General features: G+C 42.1%; 1 protein-coding gene across 1 annotated transcript in view; it reads right to left on the reverse strand.

Moving 5' to 3' along the window:
• The window catches only part of pde2a (phosphodiesterase 2A), a 125,664-nt gene extending 104,748 nt beyond the window's left edge, over positions 1-20,916 (reverse strand). The window contains exons 1-2 of the mRNA XM_072701009.1: positions 20,766-20,916; positions 19,658-19,917 (exon numbers count right to left, since the gene is read on the reverse strand). Coding sequence (XP_072557110.1) covers positions 19,658-19,725 — 68 coding nt within the window. The 5' untranslated portion in view covers positions 19,726-19,917; positions 20,766-20,916. The remainder of the gene's footprint in view (positions 1-19,657; positions 19,918-20,765) is intronic.
• Positions 20,917-25,747: the final 4,831 nt, after the last annotated feature.

A 25,747-nucleotide genomic window follows, 5' to 3' on the forward strand; every position in this document is an offset into this window, starting at 1 on the left:
CCATCCCCCCCCCCCCCGGAGGTCCGCAGCAATGAAAAGGTGACGAATCTCATAAAGCTCCTGCCTGACTCATGACACAACAGAGCACAAACGTCATGTTCAGGGTAAAAAAAAGGACCTAATTAAAGAAAGAAAATGTACAGTCCCTGCTACATGAGCTCAGCTCTAGGTGAAATTAGGAATCCCATTTCAGACCAAAATGGCCAGTGGAATGAGTACCTTACTACACATATGGCAGAGCAGGAGAGGAAACAGGGTAAATTATCCTGAAATACTGGTATGAGGCATCAGGCCAGTTAGTCCAGCACAGCCTTTCTAATGGGATAGGTCAGTCACTTGGGGGGTCCTTTGGCTTTATCTGTTTATCTGGCTTTGTCTTTGATGTGTGAATATTTCATGCTGGTGGTCTATAATGGTGGCCAGATCTGACCTTTCCATTGGTCCTGTATTTCTCTGTTTCCAGTTATTGCAATAAACATCACGGCACACAATCAAGTTGATTGCCTTCACCTAATTGTCTGGGAGTGGCAGCGAAAATCAATGCCGCAACATGCCATTTAGTCCTTGGAAATGACATCACAGGTTGTCTAGGCGATGGTTTCTATCGACATCACCCCCTTGTTTACTATTATTATTACTACTAAGATCAATTACTGTCCTTTACTTTTATGGCCTTGTAAGTCACCCTGCATTAGCACATCGACCACATTTTTAAATTCAACAGTTATAAATACAACTGAATAGTTTAATTAATGAAACTAATACCACGAGTCAAAATAGCATTTGTACAAATGTATTCCTGTAATTGCTGCAGACTCTGACTGCCTCTATAGAGAAGACAGCATAACTTCCTGTATAAAGCATTTCTAACTAATGGAAAATCTCCTAAATGCCCTCAGACTAACCTGAATCATGACTGTATATATGTATATTATGACTGTATATATGTATATTATGACTGTATATATGTATATTATGACTGTATATATGTAATTCAGTATATGTTCTATGTCTGCACTTGTACGGTTCTTCAGTGACATCCTGTGTTCCTACAAGATGAGAATGAGAAGCACAACAGGGAACCTGACATTGGCTTCAAGGCCCAGAATCCTCTGCTGCCTGACTACAGACACAGCATGCCACAGCACCCAAAAAGGAAACTAAGGGGTTAATCAGATCACAGAGAGAATGAGTGACAGGGTAATCGATAGCTAATGCACTACAGGGCTGTGGAATGTATAGCAGGAGAGAATGTGGTGCCTAATGGTCGACAACGGAAATCCATATGGATCTATCCCTGAAGTGGAAGTTATTGACCCAGGCTTTCTCTTAAACAAAATAAGCACAAAGTTAGCCTCTTATCCACTGTCCTGCTGAGATAACACTCTTTAAGGCACCTTCCTTACATCAGTTTGGGGGAGACCCTGAGCGCATTATGTTACACCAAATAACAACCACTGTGGAATGGACGCTGATATCTTCCATCTACGTTGTACACACCACGGAGAGAGGTGTGGCAGAAAGCCATGGTCCCTCATATGAATGCTTTGCTTCAGCAGTGATGCATATAGCTGTGAAGATGCACTATGCTGTTTAACAAAGCCCCTGACATCCCAATAACCAGAAAGAGTGAGAGAAGGCATAAAAAACAATAAAAAATGGTATTGCCATGGCAACACCACAATGACTTCTCCTACAATTATCACCTCTTCCTCTGTCTCTTATCATTTGGACACACTCACATTTTATACTGATTTTAAATAGAGAGGAAGAACTGGAGCTCATAATTTAAGGAGTAATTTAAACAATTTCCCAACAGCAATTTTCAGAAAGACTGTTTTCAAATTCCATAAAACTCCATGCTTTTGTGCCGCTGTTCCAGGGGCCACTTTCAGCTGAGCTGAAGCTGTTGCACCAGCGCATGACATTTACTGAAACCAAAAACCAGTTTTCTATTTCTATATCTTAGTTCACTCGGCAGCAACAACAACCTGCTCCAGGCAGTGCGTGAGGGTGGAGAAAAGCAGCCTCTGTCATTCTGTGTGAATTGAAAAGCAAAACATCTAAAAGCCTTTTAAGCTTTGGCTGGAAGTGCTATGCTACACCCCCGCTGCCCCCACACCACTAGGCCCCCACCCTCAACAACTGAGAATGAGACACAGGAACACAACAATAAAATATAGCACCATGTGTACTACTACTAGTGTTACTACTGTACAAAACCAACTACTACAGCCAATGTTACTGTAACTGACAGGAAACCTACTGCTGTTACAAGTACTATACTTATGAATGCTGCTGATAATACTTCTACTACTGACAAACCAGATTTAACTACTTCTGCTAGTACATGATGAATCCGACTACATTTACTACCTTCATTACTCCTACTAACACGGTTGCTACTCTCGTCACTACTAATGATACTACCACTACGCTTCGGGTACCACTCCAGCATGCAGTAGTGCTCTAACACCAGCACGTGCATTTTTTTCCCCCCCTGAACGGCCGTCTGCTTTATCTCACACAAACACACCCAAGCTTTGGGGGGCTTTGTTCCCTGGTCTGAGGGGATATCAGGGAGGGAGCAGAATGCTGAAGTCCACCAGCTTTGGAGCTGTGGGGATTCGGCGAGATAACGCCGCTCTGTCATGGCCTCTCCTGTTGTGCTTGTCTCGTCTTTGTCCCATGGTTCCCTCTGCAACACTTATCACTGTAACATCCCTAACTCTCCCACCCCAGGCTGCATTCCGTCTGCGCCAGCGCTTACGTTGTTCCGCTAATCCCTTCTTCTTTGTGAATCGAGGAAGAGGCTCACATTCTTTGATGGTCAGATGTCTTCATATTTTCAAACCTAACCTTTAGTCCCAACGACAGAGTAGAGCTAGTCTCCGGATCACTGTCTGTGACGCCATCTTTTGATCAGTCTCTGCTCCCCTGCTGCTTTCTTTCCAAATGAGATCGTTATCGGTGTTGGTCAGCCGGACAAAGAAAATAAAATTGAGAAAATAAATCAGCCTACACACTAAAATTAGATCCCCATCCTCTCAGTGATTTATGGGCTAAATGAAAGACCATCGTAAGGATGAACTTTCCATAGTCAACATCCATTATGTTAAGGCCAATGAAAAAGTGATTTCTGGTAATTCTCATCGCAGCTATGATGCTTAGTAGATGAGCCACAAATTACCCATTTATGCTAATATTTTCAGTTTCATTAAAAATACTACAATAAAAGAAATATCTTAATTTAGCCTGCGTTTGTATGCCAGGTCCTCCAATCCTGTAAACCATTAGCAACAGGTGAAACAAACACTTAAACCTGCTTCAGAATGGTGGATGATATAAAGTCCTATTGAAACTTGGCTGCAGAAAATCCTGTAGCGCAAATCTTATGTTATGTGATCAAGGCCATCCATTTTGCCATCGATCAAAAGAGTTAAGGGATTGAATATCAACTGAACTCTTGGTGAAAGCTTGAAACGGAATGATGGTGGGGTCTATTTCGGGAATGTAAATACCAAAGGACCTAAATCACTGTTAAAGAAGATCCTTTGGCATCCATGTATATAACCAAACTGATTTCTAAAGATAGGTCATATACTGTAGGATACATTAAAAATCATGATCTGAAAACTGGTGTCTTCAACATAATTGAATAGACAATAAGTTGATGTAAATGTGAGCCACAACAGGGGCCCAGGTCTTACTTCCCCTCCAGCGAGGTTAGAGACTAGACATATTAAAGGTAATGAAACATCAGTGCGAGATCAGACTCAGGGACTGTCTACAAAGTCGGAGTAATATGCAAAATCTCAGAATGACGCATCAGTGAGAAAGACTCCAATTGCCAGTACTTGGTATTTAACATCTGTGCTAATCTTCCCTTTAATCAGGCATTGATTACATACACACACACACACACACACACATACACACACTTGTCTTGAGTAAGACAACACACACATATTCTTGAGTGTGACCATTGTTGCACTGGGAGGCACTGATTAGATCGTGTGTATTCAATCATGCATTTTCAATTCCAGTATCAGGATAAAAATTCAATTAATTTACCATGATTCATCAGCTTAAACACTAGAAGACTTGTTTGCAATACAGAAGGGTCCGCTAATAGTCTCCTTTGGATTCTGTTCAAAAGAGGAGCATGTAGAGCAGTTTGCACTTTGACAGTCAAAAGGCTTCTCATGTTCCAGTTGAAGATGAATATGGTAAGAAAGTGTAAAAGGGGGAGGGACTGGGTGTAGTCACGGCGACCAAGAAACACAGAAGACGGAATGCTGACATGCTGTGCCATTGTCCTCATTTTTTTTATTATTATTTTAGCTCTACAAACAATCACTGGCGTCTGACTGATAGAGGGAGCCCCTTTTTTCTATCAGCTGTTGATTTATGGTTGTTTACCTGACAGGCCTGAGATAGGGATTTATCACAAACGTGCCCCCATCAAACACAAAAGCACGGAGCTGACGTAGGAGCACACGTACTGAGATGGATGTTATGCAGAAGAAGCCTCAAAGCAAAACCAAGTTAACATTTACAGAACAAACAGCATGCGACAGCCATCCTAGCCATCACTGCGCCTTTGGCAAACACAGGCATGGGCTGAGATGACGACTTTCTCTTTAGAATTTTAACCAGGCACAGAGCTTACAGAGCAAATTAAATGAATCAGCATCACCCAAGGAGGTGCCAGCGCTACAAGGATCCATCCTTAGTCCCTTGACTCTGTTAGGAAAACCTTTGTAATGGTTGTAGTTACAGAAACTTCTTCAGTAGTACAGTAGCATGTGGCATCTATCTCAGCAGGGGGCAGCTTCCACCTGCCAGTCATGTCAGACATGTAAGAGCAACACAGGAAAGGTCATCCGGGCAGGGAAGCAACATGCCACCGGAATATGCATAAGAATTAGCCGTTAGGCCTAAATGTGCTTTGAGGAACAGCAATCAACCAATTCAATTATTGTAGTTGAACACATTGCAGAAATAAGTACATGCTAAATTCTTCACAGTAATCTACAGTATTTCTCATCACAGGTATGCAACACAAAAGATATAAATGGGGAAAGCTACGAAATTCTCTGACCTCTTAAAAGGTGTCAGATAGCCAGAAGCTAAGAAAAGCTCTGAAAATCAACAAAAACTCAACATTGAACAATTGTATAAATCTCTTTATTGTACTAAAGGATCAGAAAATCTGTCATTATAATCATTATTAACAAATTCCTGTTACATCAGCTGGATATGGACACGACAGGACAGGAGCAGCAGGCACTGAAGTAGGGCCTCCACACAATCTTTGTGCATAATGGACAGACGTGCAAAGGGGAGAACACATGATCAGACTCGGGATACCAGGCGACAGCTGTGAGGAGTGTTAGCGTTAGTTAACAACAAAATCCACATCAGCTAGGAAGGTAAAACACCAAGAGCCGGGTGCATGTGAGTAGCATTACTCCTTGGGGCACCGTCTTCCAAAACCACTCAGGTAATATCACATTAACGCTGGTAAAACAAAACTGATCAAAAGCTCAGCAGTCAAGGCAGGGAAATCACCCTCAGAGGGGAGACATTCCCTGACAATGATGTTAATAACATCCCCAGCTAGGGGACCCAATGATCTCCATGGGCTTAAAGCCGGTGCGATGGAGTGACCCTGGGGCCCGCAAATCTGGTGTCGAATATTTCAGGCATCACCAAAAATTCTTGGGAATCTGAAGATTAAAAAACTAAAACATTTTGGAAACAACGTTAATGCTGCAAATGCCAGAAGATGACCAGAGGGAAAATGGACTGCAGGAAAATACTACTTCCCTTGTATGTCTAATATCAAAAGCAAATGTGTTATGGTGACTTTTGGGAAAATCTTTATTCAAAGTCTAGAGAAATTTCTACTTGGATTCATATGACATTACGTGGTAATATGCAAAATAAACAAATAAGTAGTGTTGGATATATTATAAAATCCTCCAGTCACTCTTTATACACTTGCCAGTACAGCACAGTCCCACTATACTTCTACACTGTTTTAAACACCAACCATGCACATTCCTGTCATCTCTGTTGTGAAAGATAACAGTAAGAAATCCATCTGCTGTCTACATGTTCCCAAGGACTCGTTCAACCTGGCACAATGTCAGGAGGACCCCCCCCCCCCCCCCCCCCCGGATTATTCCCAGCACAAGACCCTCCCACAGAACGCTTTCTCCGTATAATCTCGTAACTCTGAATATATTTGCACATTTCAGCTCAATGCTTTGAATTTAATCCCTCCAGCTAAGCCTCAGGATCTGCTAGATCCTGAAGCTCCTGAAGATGGGACACATTTAAACACTCAAGTACTAAATTTAAATTCAAGTACTTTTTAAAATAAAAAAATAACTTGACAACACTTTCATTCAATGCCAAATAATTACTATGACATTTGTCAAGGTTTTGTGTTTTTGAGGAGCGAGCGATCACAACATTATCCTGATAAAGCTATTTGTTTTGCATTAGTGACACTAGATTTTAGGTTAGCAGGAGGAATTACTTAAAAGCAATTACCTCAACAAATTCCAGCTAATCTCATTGGTCGCTTGGTAATGTGCATCTGATTCAATTTAGCCCATAAGGATTTCAGCACGCTCGACAAACAGTGGATGGCTGTACCACGTTCCACGCATCAGTTATCATACCAGGAGTGAGGACTTTAAATTACACGTCAGCAATGTAGACACATCGGTAATTACCATTTTTAGTGGATCGCAGGCCATACGTTCCAGTTTCAGTGATACACACTGGAGATATCGGTTTAAGACACTTTCAATTTAGCAAAGAAATGGCAGTGCAACTACACTTAACAGCACTGCTGATGTTCTGTCACCTCTGCTGAGTATAAATCAGCTCTGTTAAGGAATCCCAGACCAGAATTTTTACAGTGTGCCAGGACATCTTAAAAGGAGGATGGAAATGCTGTAAAATGGTCTAGGGACTTAGGGAGTGAAATACTTTGCAAGCCCCATTCATCTTTAAAATAGTGTATAACCTTTCTAAATCTCAGGAGATTAACGTATTCTTCCGGAACAGAATAAATTGGCTCCCTGCTGCAACTCACAGAAATATGGCCAATTGTTCTCAGCAGCATCACCGTCACATACTCAGCCCCTTACACCCCCCCCCACAGCGATGGAGTCCTGTTAGGCTTCAACCCCCAGCATATTCCCCGCATCATCTTCCTTTTTTGTCCCCTGCACTGCAGCCACCAACATGCTTGGTGGACCTTTGGGGCTGGTTTCTCTAATAGCTTATCAGCTATATGACTGCGTTGTGCCCTAACTTGTCAGAACTCCAGAACTGAACTGAACTGCTGAGACCCAGAGTTGAGCAGGAAGGGTACACCAAAGGCTAAGTGATGTATATGTATGTGCACATGCTAAATGGATTATGGCTATCAATGTACATCTTGTTATAATGATCAGTTTACTGATCAATTTGTAGTTTATATCCTATGTGGATGTTTAAATCAAGGCCTGTCACAAATGAGTCACCATATCTTTTAATGCTCTGTAGAGATAAATCAAAGGTTTCTTCGACCAAGATGGTAGGCTTCCGCAAGAAGGGGAAGAAGCAGAATCTGATACATCATACACAAACGCGACGGTCCCTGACTCTGGACATGTCACTCACACCACTAATGCTCTGTTGCAGCATAAAGCGCAATTATTTATTTTTTTGGAGTCAATTCTTTGGCGCAGTAAGCAGTGTGACTGCCACACAGATATTTACAGCAAGCCAGCCACATAACCTTACCTGTATGTGTCATGATAAAACGAGACAAAGGTCATGGAATCAGGTGGCACACTTTTAATAAATCTAATGACAGTTGCGTTGTGCACATCTATCTCACATCACACGGTGATACAAACTAAGGGCTTTACAGGTGTCCATTCTTCCTCACTGACACCAGATAACTTTGAATTGAATTCAGGCCAGAAGCAAGGTCTTCATTACCAGCATTACAATTATCATACGATGCTGGCAGAGGCAGCATCTGTAACTGCCCACAACTTAAGGCTGCCAGGTGGTGCAGGGGATGGAGTCCTAACATGACAATTCAAGGTAGGATATGCCATTTTAATCCGATATACTTTTTGTGAAATTCAGCACATTTTTCCTCACAGTCTACTAGCTGCCCATTGTGTGTGAGAGCTGACCCGTGTTCCTAGGCAGCCCTGGCTCTGCAAATAGGAAAAAAAAGTAACTCGGACCAAACCAAGAGGCACAATCCCAGCCCTCGCTTCAGGCATCCCTCCGAAACCACTCCTCATTCTCCTCTCCGCTTCTCCAGTCTGTCCTCCCAGCCTCCCTCCCCCGTCTGCATCGGCATGAACGCCCCCCCTTGCTGATTGGCTGGAACTGTGTTGTGCCGTTCGGTCCGAGCCACCTTGTTTTCTTCCCGTTCACAGACCCAGGGCTGCAGAGAAACGCTGGGTTTTATTTCAGCGCACACACAGAATGGACAGCTAGCATTCTGTGCGAAAAAATTAGCTAAATTTAACATAAAGCGTATCGGATTAAAATCGCATAGACTACCTTTAGCGGTACAGATTCCAGCAGGGACTCTGCTGTTGTACCCTCGAATATGGTACTGAAACTGAATTGTAAAAAACTGTAAGCCACTTTGGAGAGATGTGTTTGCTGAGCCACAGGGGCAATTTGTTTGAATGCATAAGATAATAGCCATTATCGGCTGTTTCTGTGAATATTCAACTGTAAAGTTGGATTATATTGAAAGCTACACTATTTCCATTGAGCAAATGAGGTTGCTGTAGACTGGAGCTTAAGAGTCAACACACTATCTTCCTCGTTTTTCAACACTGTGGAGATGAGAACCAGATTTTTTATGGTACAGTTCTTGATATAGATACCAATCTAGCTAGAGATCTGGATACAGATAGAGATTTTGATATAGGTTTGACTACAGACAGATCTAAATATTGCCCCTTTGTAACTGTATTGACTGTATTCCTATTCTGAAATACCCAGAACAGTCAGTCCTGCTAGTGATAACCCACTGCAAATCCACTTTAACACAACTGATATATTAGTACCCAAGTCCAACACAACAGGAACGCATTAGCCGTGTTGTAGCAGGACTGACTGTGGTGACGTTTGAGATATGTAGCTGAGTCACATAAGTATTTGCAGAATAGTGCACATCATGAAAAGCTAAGATAACAAGAGGGTGAGGCGGCCAAGACGTCCCTGATTCATGTGTCAGCAGGTCACCCAACCCCACAGCTGACACTGTACTTATCAGGAATATAGGGAAATGTATCGAAAGAGACCAAACCCTGTCCAAGAACATGACATCACCATGAAGCCAAAATACACACACAAAGTCATATACATATACTATGCAAAGAGCCATAGCTCCTGTTTGCTTTATTTGAATTTTCTAACCTACCAGTGTGTGTTAATGTGAGGGAACTGTCCTGCCTTGCTGAGCTGCATCTCTGGCACACAGGATTTCGCAAGGACTTACCCCACGAAACATTCCCACCCATTGTGGGTGGGCCTCAGTGGGATGAGGAGCACCGTGCACCCACCCACCCAAACGCCCCACTGACCTCTGAGGACAAGTAACTCTATCTGCCCACTCCGACTCCCCGCACCCCCACACTCCGGGTGCACATCGATCTTTCTCTCCGCTCAGAAATAACCTCAGGGCTGTGATTTAATCAGAGCTACAATTCTCCAGCCCTCTGCCACACAATGCAAAGGGAAAAAAAAAATCACAGAAAACAAATTAATAATTATTTTTATATAATGCACTCCATTTCACAGGGTAGAAAACAAGAAATGAGGTGGATTACGACAAACCATCACGACTGACACGCCACCACGATTAACACTAAACATATACGTGTTGGGGTTAGGGGGTCACCAACACATACGGGTTTATCAGGTGTGAAACATTGGTATCACTTTATTATTGGTAACCAAGATTACACTGCAGGTCACTATGCTGACAGGTATTTATATTTGCTCAAGAAATAATCATACCTTTACTGACTGTTGATTTACTGGACAATGACATCACAACATCACACAATCACGCAATTTTTTTTTTTTGGGGGGGGGGATAGGGGGCACAAGACACAGAACACAGCGCTGGATTCATAACATTCCCTCTCCTGCGGGTGAGGGGCACACAAAAGTTAACAGAAAAGTCACCAGGAGCTGAGGATGTTCTACACATCATTGCATGCCACTACTAACAAGCTCAGAGGTTCAGCGTGCTCATGCACCAGATCCAACAGTGAGTGCAGTGAGATACCGCAATCAAATGCGAGCATTATTCCCTCCAGTTGTCTACCATCAAAGGAAGCAGGACATCATTACTTAAAAATGCCTTCATTAACCTGAGTTGAAGGTCTTTTAACATCCCAAGTCAGGGGGCTTCTATATATTTTCATATAGACTTGATCGGCGCATCTGTGGCTGGAGCAAGAAAGAAAGAAAACACTGGTAAAACTTTGATTCAAATTCAAATACCTGTACACCAAATACCTGTACACCAAATACCTGTACACTTCTCGACTTCCTTTGGCCGGGGTTTGGTCAGGAAGATGCTTGGTTGTTGATGACCAGGAGCCACAGCTGTGTGTGTGCGTTTGCGAGAAACTGCAGCAATCTTTAATAGATCAAAGCACAATATACAGCCAGAAGTCAAATCATGTTAAAAGTGGTTATCATTTTCAAATCTGGCTCTAAACAGCACTAAATGTTAGATGAGATGAAAAGAGAGGGGAGGATATATGGATTTTTTTTTTTAAAAAGGCAGATAAAAACCCCACTTCTGTTCACAGATACCCACTCACAGATACCCACTCACAGATACCCACTCACAGACTCATGTACAGAATAACACCCCCCACCACCAAGGACCTATGCTTTCAGTCATTATAGGCCACATATCCACCCCCTTCAAGAGGATTAGGCAAAACACGATGCTGTCCCTGGTGGCCTGAGGTTCCAAATCACGCAGCCATGGACACCACCACGTTGCCACCAATACACTATACCAGCCTAAAACCAGGATATGGGGCGGGGGAGGGGAGAGATGTGGAGGAGGCATTGCAGCGTTCCCACAGCGACCCAATCACTCCTCCGGCATAACGCTAATGGAAATCCATTTCCACAGGGCCTGAAACTTAACAGCGGATGGCCAGCCGAAATAAAGGTTATTAGATGATAGGGTTCTATTGAGCAAGAAGCACTTAACGCAGAGAAAGGCTCTGTAAAACTTTATGAGAAATGTAAAGGCGCAGCCCAGCACTGAATGAGCACCAAATCTGCGAGAAACCTAGCAACGATGATTCTGAGCCATTCCTCAGTGGCATCATGGTAGGGAACTTGTCATACGATTGTAGTCTCAAACAACAGAACCCCCCCCCCCCCCGCCATCTGGTAGAATGGTCACTTATAAGTCACCCAAGAAAGCCAAATAGCTATTTTATAGTGAGGCATTGACCTGTTATACAACTGTTCTGTAGACCTAGTCAATCATCTCAATGCTTCAAAAACACTTAAAAGATTAACTGCATTCTCACTTTGTGTTTGACTCTGTTTTTAGAGGATCTCCCAGGCGACCCTGGTGTCTGTGTGTGATGCTGCTATGGAAGCATCACATGTAACATCAGCTTCTTTTTTGGGAGCGACAAGTACATGAGTAGATGAGTAGATGAGTACATGGGTACATGAGTACATGGGTACCTGCTCCCCCTAGCATGCAAACAAACCAGCGATGGGAACGGCACAGTGGCCGCTTCAAGAGAAATACATCAGCCACAGATCACAGCAGCAGCTCTGAGATATGTGAGCACCAACTGGTTCTAGTCTGAGGGTAACGTCACCCCCAGAAGTTCTAGAAAGCAGAAGGTCAACTGCCCGCAGAAACCAGGAGACACACCTTCAAGGAACTGCACAAAGATGAAACAGGGTTGTGTGGCCATGGTCACGACAGCAGCCGACCTTTTTCTGAGTGGGTGAGCCCCAGGATAAATGGAGCAAAAATAGGCATTTTAAAAGGCTTTGCAGTGAGCCCCCAGCCTTCCAGTGTAACAATGGGGGACAAAATTGGCCTCCATCTGAATCTTATTGTGTTGTTAAGTTACAGGGTTGAAATTGAGTCAGGCAGACACTGGCTCCTCACTCTAAAATGGTAAGTGAAAACACCACATTTTATAAACTTAAGAGGCCAGTAGATAACTTTCTGCTGGCTACATCAGAAGATTGTAACTACTACTCAGTCAGGATCGTGGGCAGGTAATAGGCCTAACAAATCTTTTCAAGGACCAGAACTAAAAGAAATTAACAAAGAAGAAACCTTTTCATAAGACAATGAGGCAGGCCAGCGAGTTCAGGTCCTGTTTGCACCTTCTTGAACTTTCTCTAACTGTCCTGCCCCGATCGTCCGCTCCTCTCGTGTGCCACGCCCCCTCGTTAACCTGTGGATTCCCCGTGTTTACCAGCTGTTCCTGATCGTTGTCAATTAGTCCATTGTATTTTGTCCGCGTTTCCGTTTGTTTCCCCAGTCCCGTCATTGTAGTGTCAATGTGTTGTTGCCTGCTTTTTGTGGATTAAACCCTGTGTTTCCCCTGTTCACGGCTTCATTCGCCTGCTTCCGCACTGCATCGTGACACTAACAGGTTAATTCTAGGAGAAAACGCATCACAACATATTTCTCCTGCCCCCTGACCCTTTTCTTATGGTGCCCTTAATGTGGAATATATGTATGTATGTTCTGAGGAAGTCATGCTGTAGGAACATGAGTAGGCAGCATTGGGCAGGAGAGCAGATCATCAAGATTGGAAGAACATGGGAAAAAGTCAAGCCTGGGAGTCTTGACATTACACATCATTACACATTCTCCCTCATTTTACTGTAAGTCAGAATGAAGGTAATGTAATTGCTTCCCACATTTCCCAGCTGGGGAGGCAGCCTCTCACAGCCTTTCCAGAAGCAGTCGTATTCAAAAACAGGAGCCTCCTGTTTGCTGTAGAACAAAGATAACACCATTGTGAATGTTAGGGGATGTGAAAACGACAGTGTCAATGGGAAACTGAAATCCTATTCGGTGCCAAATGGAGCCCAGTTCATGCTGGACATCCTTTGAGGAATTAGGAATTCTAGGAAGGCTTTCTGGTAAAGAAATGAAACCACAAGCAGCCAGCCAGTGACAGCTTCAGCTCAAGGATTAGATATCATATGGAAAAAGGAAGGTGCAGAGAACACTAAACCTTAGCAAGCTGGTCAACAACAGAGTATGAAGCAAATAAGTATTAGTTTGGTAAATACTATTATACATGAAACAAACACAATAATCTGTTTAATAAAGAGATACTCATCGAGTAAATGCAGCTATCCATAAAGCAAATACAAATATATACCAATCTATCTTTGAGGATATTGCCGTATTGCTCATGGCCTATTGGTTTAATTTATGTTTGAACTGAGCAATTTGCAAATAAAGGCACGATGGCGTGAGCTAAATGCGTAAATGAGTGTTAAAAGACACTTGGTTGATGTTTATAGTTACAGTTTAAAAAAAGGGAAGCACATACTGTAGATTCCTGAGAAACACAGTAAATGCCAACAAGAAATTTTTGCCCGCTGAAGTTCAAACGTCCGTCAATTCTGTTGATTGTGAAGACCAGTCACTTCCAGCTTTAAATCCATTGGTTAATACCCTGATAATATTTGTGCGTGCGACACACACACACAGACACACACACACACACACATGCAACCCCCCAGCCACCCCTTAACTTCGGCTTTTGTATTATAACAGACAGAAAAAGCAGACATTATAGATGTTCGTACAGGTTTCTGTATGTCCACCTGAAAGGGAACCACATCCAATCTCCTAATTTCTGTTATTTCAGTCTTTGTTCCTCCGTTCTAACCAGAAACACACATTTTTGTAATATAATTGTTCCGCAGGGGAGCTGTGCTTATACCACCAGAGGATTTCCCCCCTTTCACACTGATGGGGGCCCTTGTTTCCACTCCTGCTGTCATGTTAATCCAAGATGCTGTTCTTGTCATCTTCATTGTTATTTTCCATCAACACAGTCAGACAGTTGTTAGAAGTACATTTCACGATAAGACTTGATTCATTATACCTGTATGACCTCCCTTAAGGCAGCCACCATGACAGTCATGGATTTGGTAACATCCGGCTTTTTGTCCAGAGGGGTCATCTGCGCCAGAACACGAGTACCAATTTCACCACAGCCCAGCCCACAGCCCCCAGACAGTGCATCATATTATCTCTCATTCAATATTCATGAACACACGCTAACTCAGCAAAAACACAGAGAGAAGAGAAGGACAAGCACAGACAGAATGGAAAAAAGAGGGAGCGAAAGTCAGAGAGAGGTAGAGAGAGAAAAGGGGATAATTATGTGAGTAAAAATACTAATAAACACTGCATGATTTCATTACAAACACCAGTCCATCTTCTGCCAGCTTATCCTGGTCAGGATCATGGGTTAGGCCTGGAGCTCATCGCAGGCAGCACCAGACGCAGGCCTGGGGTACACACTGAATGGTATTCATTCCAAGCAGCGTTAATAATTAATAAGCACAGGATGCTGGACAGAAAGGCCATAAGACCAGGTTGCCGCAGGTGCCTATTCAGAACCATTAAAATGGACCTTTCCAGAGCATCTGACCTTACAGCCTGCTGGGGAATAACATTCTCTGCTCTCCCCTTAACTGCCCCCCCTTTACACCAACCAACCCCAGCACTCGAAGAAGAAGCTATAAGATTAAGATGGCTGTTTTCCCAGCACATTTGACGTCATACTGCAAAGAAAAAAAAAACACAGTTATGAAAAGATTCATATGACAAACTTTTGACGTATTGATTTGAGTTGAGTTGAATGGAATATATTACACTACTAAACAGAGCCGTCTCCTAATATGAACCACGGATAAGAAGCTTTTGGGTTTCATAACATAAAGACTCAGTGTAAACACAGGTCTTTTCTTGTCCCCTCCATGCCTGTTTTACTAATGCAGATGTTTTTAAGAAATCCTGCAGGGAGTTCAGGCTGCCAAAAAGAGATGATTCTGGAAAGAGAAGATCACGAAATACAACTCATAAATGAAAGGAGAATACTAAATGACCGGGACTGTAAAATCAGACTTATATGAAGCATTGAACTTACTGTAAATCCGTTTTGTTGGAGAACCTACTTCTGCATGATAGCCAATTTGAAAGCAAAAATATATTAAATAAATGATTTAATCCTGTATTGCTTGGTGACAATCAAATTGGCAATGTTTTCACAACTTTTGGACATAATGCACGCTTTTTCCTAGCCTTCTCAGATAGCATTAATAAAAGTTGAGGTGTCACCACAACAAGGATAAAAAACAAGGAGACTACAGTAACACATACAAGGCCTACAGGAAGGGCTTCATTTAGAGATGAAGACGAAGGAGTGACACTTGTGAACCTTCAAATTGTGCAGCCTCCTGCACAGTAAAGATGGTCTAAAAGCACTCCAGAACACTGGATTCTGCATTTTAAAAATACTCAACCATACAAGAGTTTTCAACAAGCAGGCAAGACAAGAATAATATTACCATTAAAGAGCCCATTCAGGGGGGTGCATGTGACGCCTTACAGCTTACATACAGGTGATCTTTGTCATCAGAACTTACAGCCTGCATGTGACGCTCACCCAGTGCGAGAGTTTATGTCTTAAATGCCGCTGGGCTTTCGGGATTCTTTTTGGTCAATGGTTTGACTAACAAATTGACTACTTAGCTACGCAGCAAACACAAAGTTGAACAGGAACAGGCCAGAGAAATGATTAACAGTACTGCAGGGGCTAACTTTAGTGATTTGTGAGGTTTCCTATGCAACTCTCTCAACGTGAAACCCTTGAGTTTTTTGCTATCTGCTATCACAGGACAGAAGAAAAGCAGCATGAAAAAATGTAACATATCTTCAGATTAATGCATTTTGTCAGTCACCGACGTGTCCTTTACTTTTTATTTGTACAAACAACCAGAGACAAATTCCCAGAGTGTTTGAAAATACTTGGCCAATAAAATTGGTTCTGAAATATTAAGCTTATTTTCCTATAACAAATGCATCAATTGTAAAGTCACTCGGAACAGGAATATCAAATAAATACATTTTTAATAATAGTATTTAATGAATTCCCATGGTAACAAGAAAAAACTGTGGTAGTATTTTCATGCCTTTGTATACAATTGATTGTTCTGTCCTCACAGGAAAACTGGCTCTTGTTTAATCTTACATTTCAAGTAGCCTGTTTCTTTTTTTATCTTCACGTAGTTTCAGTTTCCAATGTAGCTGCTGTCACATGCTAAAGACCACAGTGAAAAACGAGCAAATATTATATATTTTCTGTCTAAATCCAATTCAAGAGCCAACAAAATCTTTTCCCACCCACATCTTTGCTCTGCATTAACAAAAACATGCATTATAACAAAAACAGGATCACAGTGATTTAACATGATCTTAAAACAAACATGCTGAATTATTTAATAAAAAAATTCCCACAATCTCGAGAGGGTTAAACAGTTACAAGACGAATAGTTGTAATATTTTTAAATAATAGAACTAAATCATTATATTGTCTATTGGTAAAAATGTAGTATGTTGTACATTTACTCAGAAAGTTTGCTACTTTTTGAATAACACCATTTTAGAGCATAAGTTAGGAAACATCCTAGTTTTAATTGTAATAATTTGAATTTTATATATCTGCTGTCAACTCAGAGAGGTGCCACTGAATTGCATTAATTAGAAGGAGCTAACTTCACAGTTCACTGTCCTCATCCTCGCTCTCTGTGAAAAGCCTGGCTGCACAGTTACAGACAAACACAACCTGTGACTGTGCAATGCTGGTAGGAGGAGTCATAAACACATATTAGGGCCTGGACAATAGCGGTGCAATTTACCAGTCCAGGAGGCTTTGGATGCTCAGAACAGTGACTCATAGAATGACAGCATTCTCCACAGTACTGAGTAAACTATTATCTCCCAGCTGAGCCACTGATTTAGCCTTCGCACTGAAATGGAAAGTGCTTGACTCAAGTAAAAGTCACCAGCACAGACTGGACCACTGCTTTCCAAATGGCTGCCAGATCACATTCCTTAATCAAACTTAAGGCCTGCAGGTTCCTAAGAAGTTCAATATTTGCTTTGGATCTATATTTTATGTCTCACATTTAATAATTTACTTTTGATTCTCATATCCAAAGTGACATTGTACTGAGGAAAATATGTAACATGATAACTGCGAAATTGCTCTGGCTTGCAGCCTGTGATCTTCACTGCAATCAGGACTGTAAAAACAACAGCAAGGGGTCTGTCTCTTATTTTTCACCCAACTACACACGTAAATGTACACAAAACAGGCTCCCCTTCACTACCAATACAGTAAAAACAGACTGTGAAAAAGAGGGTGAAACAGGGTGGTAGCGACAAATACGAATGTTTTACTAAGAAGTCATTGGAGGTAATATTATAGATGCCAGAACAGATGAATGTAGCTTTGTTTGTTATAGCAAGCATTTAAATAGCTATCAAATGCTGGTATCCTGGTGCCCCTGTGCTACATGTTTCCAAAGGACAGATAGCCCAGACAGCAGGTGCATGGTCAACCTTGCTGTTGAGAGAGCTGTGCAGTGTGAGTAACCATCCAAGCAGCCGTCGGCTGGCTGCATTTTGGGACTCAACACAGCAGACAGGGGCTCCTGCCACCCATGAAATGTAGGCTGCTTGCCAAAAAGCTGGCTGCATGCAATGGCAGCTACAAGAGTGCTGGCTGCTTTGGAGAGCATCTCCAGGGAGTTCTTCCTCCTCTCCTGCCTAGCCAATTAGCTGTGATAGTGTTGCACAGATGAGAGGAGCCAAACAGACAGACAAACACGAGTCCTTTTCTGCAGTGCCATGGTCATCTCAGGAAGAGTGATGCCATGTCCCAACATCTGCAATTTGGACCGTAATCTGTCTCCCTATTGACACACAAAATTTCTAATAGCTGGAAAGCTGGGATGGGACATTTCACCAAAATCAACCTAAACGGGAAAGCTGGCAGTACAGTAAGCACCTGTAGACGAGGACGACTAGTTAACTTATTACAGCTTGTTTTGATTGACACATAGAAAATGTGCCCAAAATCCTATGCGCTGAGACTCTCAACTGGCAGGGATTAGACCTGCAACTGGGGTGACCCTTTAACAGACAGGAGCCAAGGACAGTGGACAGTGAGAGACAGAGATGTCAGTCAAAGTAATATTCCATATGTCAATGAGCATGTCGAGTGCTCTGAAAACATTCAAACAAAGCTGTTGTTTGTTCGGAATCCTTTTGCTCATTCCAACAGCTGAAAATAATTTATTTATTAACTTAAACTTTCTAAATTTTGTTTATGGTTGAACCTATTCAGCTAAACTGAGTCAACATCCAATATTTTGTGTGATCGATTACTTTGTTTGTTTTTAAGTTGATGCAGGGTTTATTTTGTTTTATTTTTTCACGGCGCCGAAGAGTACACAGCACACGAGACCAGTGCTCAGCAGAGTCGCGGTTAACAGTGTTAATGCCACAGCTGCAGGTACACACACCTGTAGTAAGAAGGACTGTTACAAAATGGGATCTACGTGCACTGGAATAGATCCAGTGCTGATACTTTAGCACCCAGGACAGCACACGCTATCTGCTCACCTCAGATAAACATGACATTAATAAAAGACTTGAGGAGGTCACTAAGTTACTATGAACTTAGTGACCTTAGTGTTTAATCAGTTTGCCCCTTTATCATGAGGCAGCACAGGGTTCCCCAACCACTCAGGTGAAAGAGCAGAAGTCCAGTACAGCATTCCCAACTATGCTCAGTTGCAGGATGTGACAGTCAACCATGGCGTCAAGACAGCCAGACAGAAAATCACTCTGCTTAAAACCCGGCACATTATTCAAATTTCAGATTATCTCCCAGCCATTCCTTGTTTCTAATCCATAGTCCCGAAAAGCTAAAAAATATAATTTAATTCTGACCACAAATATTGTTGCTGCTGTGTTTCTCTCCACGGAACTGAACGCTGTTTTGTACGCATAGGTGCCCCCACAGTATTTAGTTCGGATTAAAACAACAAAACGTGAAATCTTGAATGGAACGGCATCAAGTTCAGTGTTTCCAAAGGAAGCCATCAGTTTGTCGTGTATTGGACACGACGTACCCGTGATTTAAACTGACAGTCTTTTTTATTTAAGAAGAAGAAGTACGCTTGAAAGAAAGATCGCGGCTCACACGTGGAGCACATCCAGCTCGGGCACAGCCGCTGAAGTTTGGATGAGAGCCGCAGCTATCCCCCGATGCAGACAGATCCGTCGGTAAACAGCGGGGTCACCGTAAACGCCGTCATTAATACCGCATTAAATATCGCCGGACGCTCCCCGGTAAACTATCTTGTACTGCTTGTTATTCAAGGAGCATCTCGTCTTGCGCACGTTTGCTCGCGTTCATCACCGTAAACCAAGCTCCAGTCCTCTGACACCGCTATGCACTTATTCCTGCCAGTAAAGACGCCCGGACTCACTTACATCTCCGACGCCGCCGGTTGATACTGCTGGCTCCGGCACAGGAAAGAGTGTCCGCACGCCTGGCCCATCTCTCATGGTGCCCCGCGGAGGCCCGGTTCCGGAGGGAGTTCACGCGGATCCGCGGGACCGGCACTTGGAGTCCGCAGCGGATCCCGTCAGGTGTAGGATGTGACAGGAGGCTGGGGAGCGGGGGGGGGCAGCCGGCTACTTGTTTTCCACGGCGATCGGATGGGTGTGCGCGTTTATTTTGCCCCTACCCTCTGGAAAGGGGGAGTGGATTGAATGAGAAAGCAGTAATAGACACTAATGCCTCATGTCGTGGCCATGCGGTCAGAAGCCGGTGTACTGAAGGTAGGCTCATCCTCTCCGGGCGCTGAGCTCTCCGTGCAGATTGCTATTTGTATGCCTCATGTACCGGCGTCTGATGGATAATAATGAGAGACTGTGATTTGCGCCTAGTAAACAAGCCATGTTACGAGGCAATGAGCTGGATCGTCTATGAACACGTATCATTACCACATTAAGAGCAAATGATGGGCTGCCCCGGGTCTCATGGTATGACGGAGAGCTGCCGCCTTGCCGGGTTTACTACAACATAACCGACTTGGTAACATTTGCCAGCGTAGAGAATGATGAAGGTACTTACTCCCTTTTGGCAAACATGTCAGATATGTGACTGGGCGCCGAAGTGCCGCGGAGTCATCGATGATTATTATTCTTTATTAATATATGAGTGATAATGTAACGGCCGGAGTCCTAGAAATATGTGTATATCGGCTAAAGAAGGCACAGTGTTTCTGCATGGGGTCAGGCAGTATACATATTAACAGAATATACATATTAACAGAATATCGAATATTAACCGGTCTTCATTTTTAAATGTTAATTAGGTATAGGCTATCGTGAGCGATAAGGGAGACGCTAAGCTCACCCCATTCACCTCAGGCAGTAAAAATGTTTATGTACCTTAATGAAGTCTCAGTGGTAGGTATTTAGCCTATATATCATTTCAGTCTGAAAACCGTGTAATACTGCAGTAAGCGCCACCTCTAAATACATTTTAATAGCACGTACTTCTTGTGTTTGCCGAATGAAATACGATCCTTACTTTTTGTGCAGTAAGTAGACTTTGTTGGGTAGGCATTTCTAACCCTATACGTTTTTTTGACGGCGTTGGTGTTGTAGCAGCCGCTGATTTTGCCTTTTTTATAGTGTTACATACCAAAATTAAAAGGTTTTTAAAATTTTCTTACGCACTTCACCTCAGACGGTTCATAAGGCGCGTGACGAGCTGCCCTTCCCACGCTAATGAAGATTTTGATTTATGATTACCATAATAATTACCCTAATATTACATAAACTGTGCCTTAATGCTTTAACAATTACCTTAACACTATATAAACAATTAAAAGCCTATTTCCCCAATGCTGCATTAAACATGTCCTAACACTATATAAACTGCCCAGTTAATAGTATAGTACGGCAATAATCGGCAGTATACGATTAATAAACTAACATTTTAAAGTGGCTCATGGAACAAGGCAGTGTTGTAGATGGATGATGCGTGGGCTAAGCAGTGTATTGATGCGGTACCTAAAAATATGTGTATATCGGCTAAAGAAGGCACAGTGTTTCTGCATGGGGTCAGGCAGTATTTTTACCATTTGTCATGCGAGTCGGATACCTCGTTTAACAGTTTGAGCAATCTGCAATGTCCGAATTCGAAATCAGTCAGTCAGTTGTGCTGTAGAGTTGCCGACCGCAATCAGATGCTAAAAATGCAACAGGACTGATGGCATACAACTGTCATCTGAGCACTGTCAGTCAGAGCTCTCACTGAGCTCCCTCCCATACTAACCAAATTACCCACTTTCCCCGATGCCAGTGAACGCAGTCACACATCTGGCCTCTTCCGCATTTTTCGGCGGCACTCAGACTATTCGAGGAAAAGCTTTTCAGTTTAGAGTGTATACGCTACTCTGCCCTCTGTGCTGCACTGATCTTAATGGATTCACTATGCCAAATAGCTGCAAAACATCACGTTCACGCGGGAGGCTGTCGTCAAGCAGACCTGCTGTTTTTAAGAAATCGGGCAGTACAAACACTAATTATGCAAAGGAAAGACATGTAACTGACGTAAACTAAAATTCATTACTGCATAAAGGATGTACAAGGGGTTAAGCCAGAAGAGTAAACTATTATTAAATTGTTAATAAATAAATCACTTTCTTTGCATAAGCTCTAACAAGCTCAATATATATGATACATTATACTAAAGCACCACCACTGATAATACAGTCAAGAGTAAACGGTTGTAGTATTAGCATCCCTGATACCACGGACATTGCTAAACTGTCTGTGTTCCTTGAGATAGGACATACGGTTCATAATGAGGGCCTTTCACAAAAAAAATCTCCAAAACAGTAAACTTAACAAGCATTAAAATAAAAATATACAGCATTATTCTTGTTTTCATAACATGATGTAAGATGATTAAATATCTTCGAGATTCCTGACTGAATCCATTCAGTTTTTTTGCCATTTTGACTGCCCTTGATTCTTTCACATACATATTCCCTGGCTTGGCATTTTTCCGGTCAGTTCCTTTTCAAGGTCCTCTGTCATCCCAGGTAACCTTCAGTTCGCCTCAGCTTGCAGTAGATAGCTGAACAAGCTTATGCAGGTGACTGATTACTCTCAGAGGCTGTGGAAACTGACTACGATATGAATCTGTATCATTTTAGACAAAAATAAGTAGCAGCTCCCATTTTACAAAATGAAACTAAGATCTCAGTTATTTTTCCTTTCACCTCTTTCTCCTTCACCCTAAAATAATCAGCGAATAGTCTGATGACTCGATGGATACGACATAACTAGTTTAATAAGCAGTGATAAGTTAGTTAGTCTCTCCTCAGTGAGATAGCGTATTTGTGATGATTCACCCAGCAAGGGCATTCCGCATTAACTCTCACCTCTGAAACACTATTTCTGTGTGGTGGTCTATTATTCATCCTATGCATTCCATGCAGTTAAGACACATGCATGACGAAGGGCCCAAACTCTGATTATACCATACAGCGTATAACCTGTGTTGGAGCAACCAAGATTTCTGCTTCTAAATTGGGAAGAGGCATTGTGTTCCTGCTGGTCCACCACAGTCTGTTTGATGGTGAAAATGCAAATATCAGGGCAGGATTATGGTTGGCCTGAGTTGATTTAAAATCCCAGTTGGAATATGGTGTTTCTGTTTTTTTTCCTTTTAGTCACAAACATCTACTGATGAACGATGAACGGGTCACATTATATTCAATATTCTACAAAATATGCCAAGCCTCTTATCAACTGGAATGTAGAAGAACGACCAAGCTGGAGACCAGTCACACGGCCATAAAATAATGGTGACAGTATTAGCATCCCCACAATATCGCATATAATCACTGGGTGTTTTGCATCACCCTGCTCCTTGTTTGGAACGGACATCTGAAGGTACTAGTGAAACAGGCCTGGCAGTAGAAAAACACGAGCGTGCTGAAGAAAATGAGGCCCCATGATCGCCGCTCACTTTCCCTAAAAACGCCATGTGTGACTATCAGTCAAAGCCAGCGTTGGAAATAAATGGGGACAAAGGTGCAATAATGCCCCAATAAATCTCTCAATGCCGCTAAAAACTATTGATCAATGAGCAAAAATGAAGGATCATCTGCTTACCAATGGCTGCGCTACCATAGCTATAGTACTATAGCTGGGCAGTATATCAAATTTTCACGGTATGTTGATACATTTTCACAACAAACTATAGGATGACACAATACTGTGTATATTGAGATACCCTTTATTGTGTGTGTTAAAATTAGGGATAAACGATTTTCTTAAAATGGAAACCAATAGTATTCCTTCCAAATTGTAAATAACGCAAGAGCTTTGGTTATGACATTGCCCAGACTCCTCAAATTCACAGCTAAAATCAAACCGTCAAGTAAACGTCTCACAAAGTAGTTTATGGAGGCGAAGAATAATTGATATTTGCTTCCTTTTTCTTTTAAAACATTGCCGAATGGCTCAGGTTTAAAATACCGTAATTTGCAATATTTATTTTGTTGAAGGGACCGGTTTGCATTTACAGCTGTAAAACACCACCTTTCATTCTCCCAAATATTTTTAATAGACCATCAACAGTTTATAAAGAGGATATTTAAAGAAAGACCATGATTGAGTTACTAATGCATTATACATATATACAAAGGCTATTAAGAGCTAAGTAAAAGCCTAAATAGTTAGAACTGTCTCCTGCTTTGTCTCTCATACGGATGGTATTCTGTACACATACAGATGATTGCTCACTTCTCTTTGGAACAGCAATAGTTTGCTTTTTATTTACTTATGTTGGAACAAGGTGGTGATTACTGTATGCACTTTAATCTGGACTCATTTTACATTAAAAACAGAAACTTTATGCATTAATTACCATTTTTTAAAAAGCATCCCCAGAATTTTGTATATGTCCCCATTATTAGACAGTGGGGGGAAAAGTTGCCCCCTACATATTTTTTAAATTTCGCACACTGGGCAAAGCCGCTGTAGCCCCGTAGACAAGCATTAGTGACTAAGTGAATTTGGCTGGCTCAAGCCAGCGCCCCCCTAAGAAAGATGGTGCCCAGGGGTCAACCACTTCTGCCATGGGTGCTGGATAGAATCAGGGCCTGGATTTATTTGGACTGTGGCGTATAATACCCACAGTCCATTGCTCTAATTGTATGGTCTCTGTGTGGTCTGGGGTAGGGACATCTGCAGGCAGTGTGCCCTGTCTGTAAAGTCAGCGCGCAGCATTAGCCGACCAGATGGTGACCCACAATGGCGACACGGAACAAAGCTCTGGAATTAGCGCGATGCTAGACGGCACTGCAATGTTATGTCCGATTCGCCCAGTAAAAAAATGGCACAAGCAAGAAGCAGGACAGTTTTTCCTATGTAGATATGTAGCTATGTAGATATGTAGCTATGTAGATATGTAGCTATTTAGATATGTCACTTTGTAGATATGTAGATATTTCACTATGTAGATATGTAGTTATGTAGATATTTCACTATGTAGATATATCACTATGTAGATATGTAGATATTTCACTATGTAGATATGTAGTTATGTAGATATTTCACTATGTAGATATATCACTATGTAGATATGTAGATATTTCACTATGTAGATATGTAGTTATGTAGATATTTCACTATGTAGATATGTAGTTATGTAGATATTTCACTATGTAGATAGGGCCACTTTTCCCAGCTAAGAGTAACGACTGTAAAGCAGCTTTTGTGCACCCTCACACCTCCCACATACAGCCATTTCAAACGTCCACAGGAGCACAGAGGCAGTACAATGTTGCTGAAATTCAAATATACAAGCTCCGCTGTTTTTTTGCATTTGCGTCTCATTTTCTTTCTTAGCCGAGGTTCCCATCAGAAGTTAATCACAGTTTAACCCATTTATTTTCAGGTGCATTTCCGGAAGGTACCTGAAACAGTGTCTGTACAGCAACACGCGGCTTAAGCAGTTCATTACTAGCTGGCCCTGGGTCCATTTATAAGAAGTAACAGACTAAATTTAACTTTTAGTTTCTGTACATTTCACCAACATTTTCAGCCTCTGACTAAATATATTTCACACGGTGATACAAGCATTGTGAAATGGAACCAGACAAAATATATCACTGCTTAAAATAGACAGCATTCTAGCAGCGACCTAACTTAGAAAGCTCTGAGGTCATATGTCCATCCTTAGCCACAATCATCAAGTCTTCATCCAATTAATGAGAACCTATGAGCAGCCAACCAGAGGAGCTTACAATTCGTCGACATCATAGCAATGATTACAACTGAACCCAGTGCAAATGGAAATAAACGAGTTCAACAGCCAAGCAAAACACCTAAGAAACTCCAAACAATCAAGTGCTAATTAGAATCTGTTATGCTGGTAATAACTGCAGCAGTAAGACTGCTGATTACATGCCCGAAATACACATCGTAGCTAAGTGTTGTTTCGGGGGGGGGGGGGGATCACTCTGCTCCACAGGGATACAAAATAGAGCG

Source organism: Paramormyrops kingsleyae, chromosome 17 (genome assembly GCF_048594095.1).
Source record: "Paramormyrops kingsleyae isolate MSU_618 chromosome 17, PKINGS_0.4, whole genome shotgun sequence".
In the NCBI taxonomy this organism is placed as follows: domain Eukaryota; kingdom Metazoa; phylum Chordata; class Actinopteri; order Osteoglossiformes; family Mormyridae; genus Paramormyrops; species Paramormyrops kingsleyae.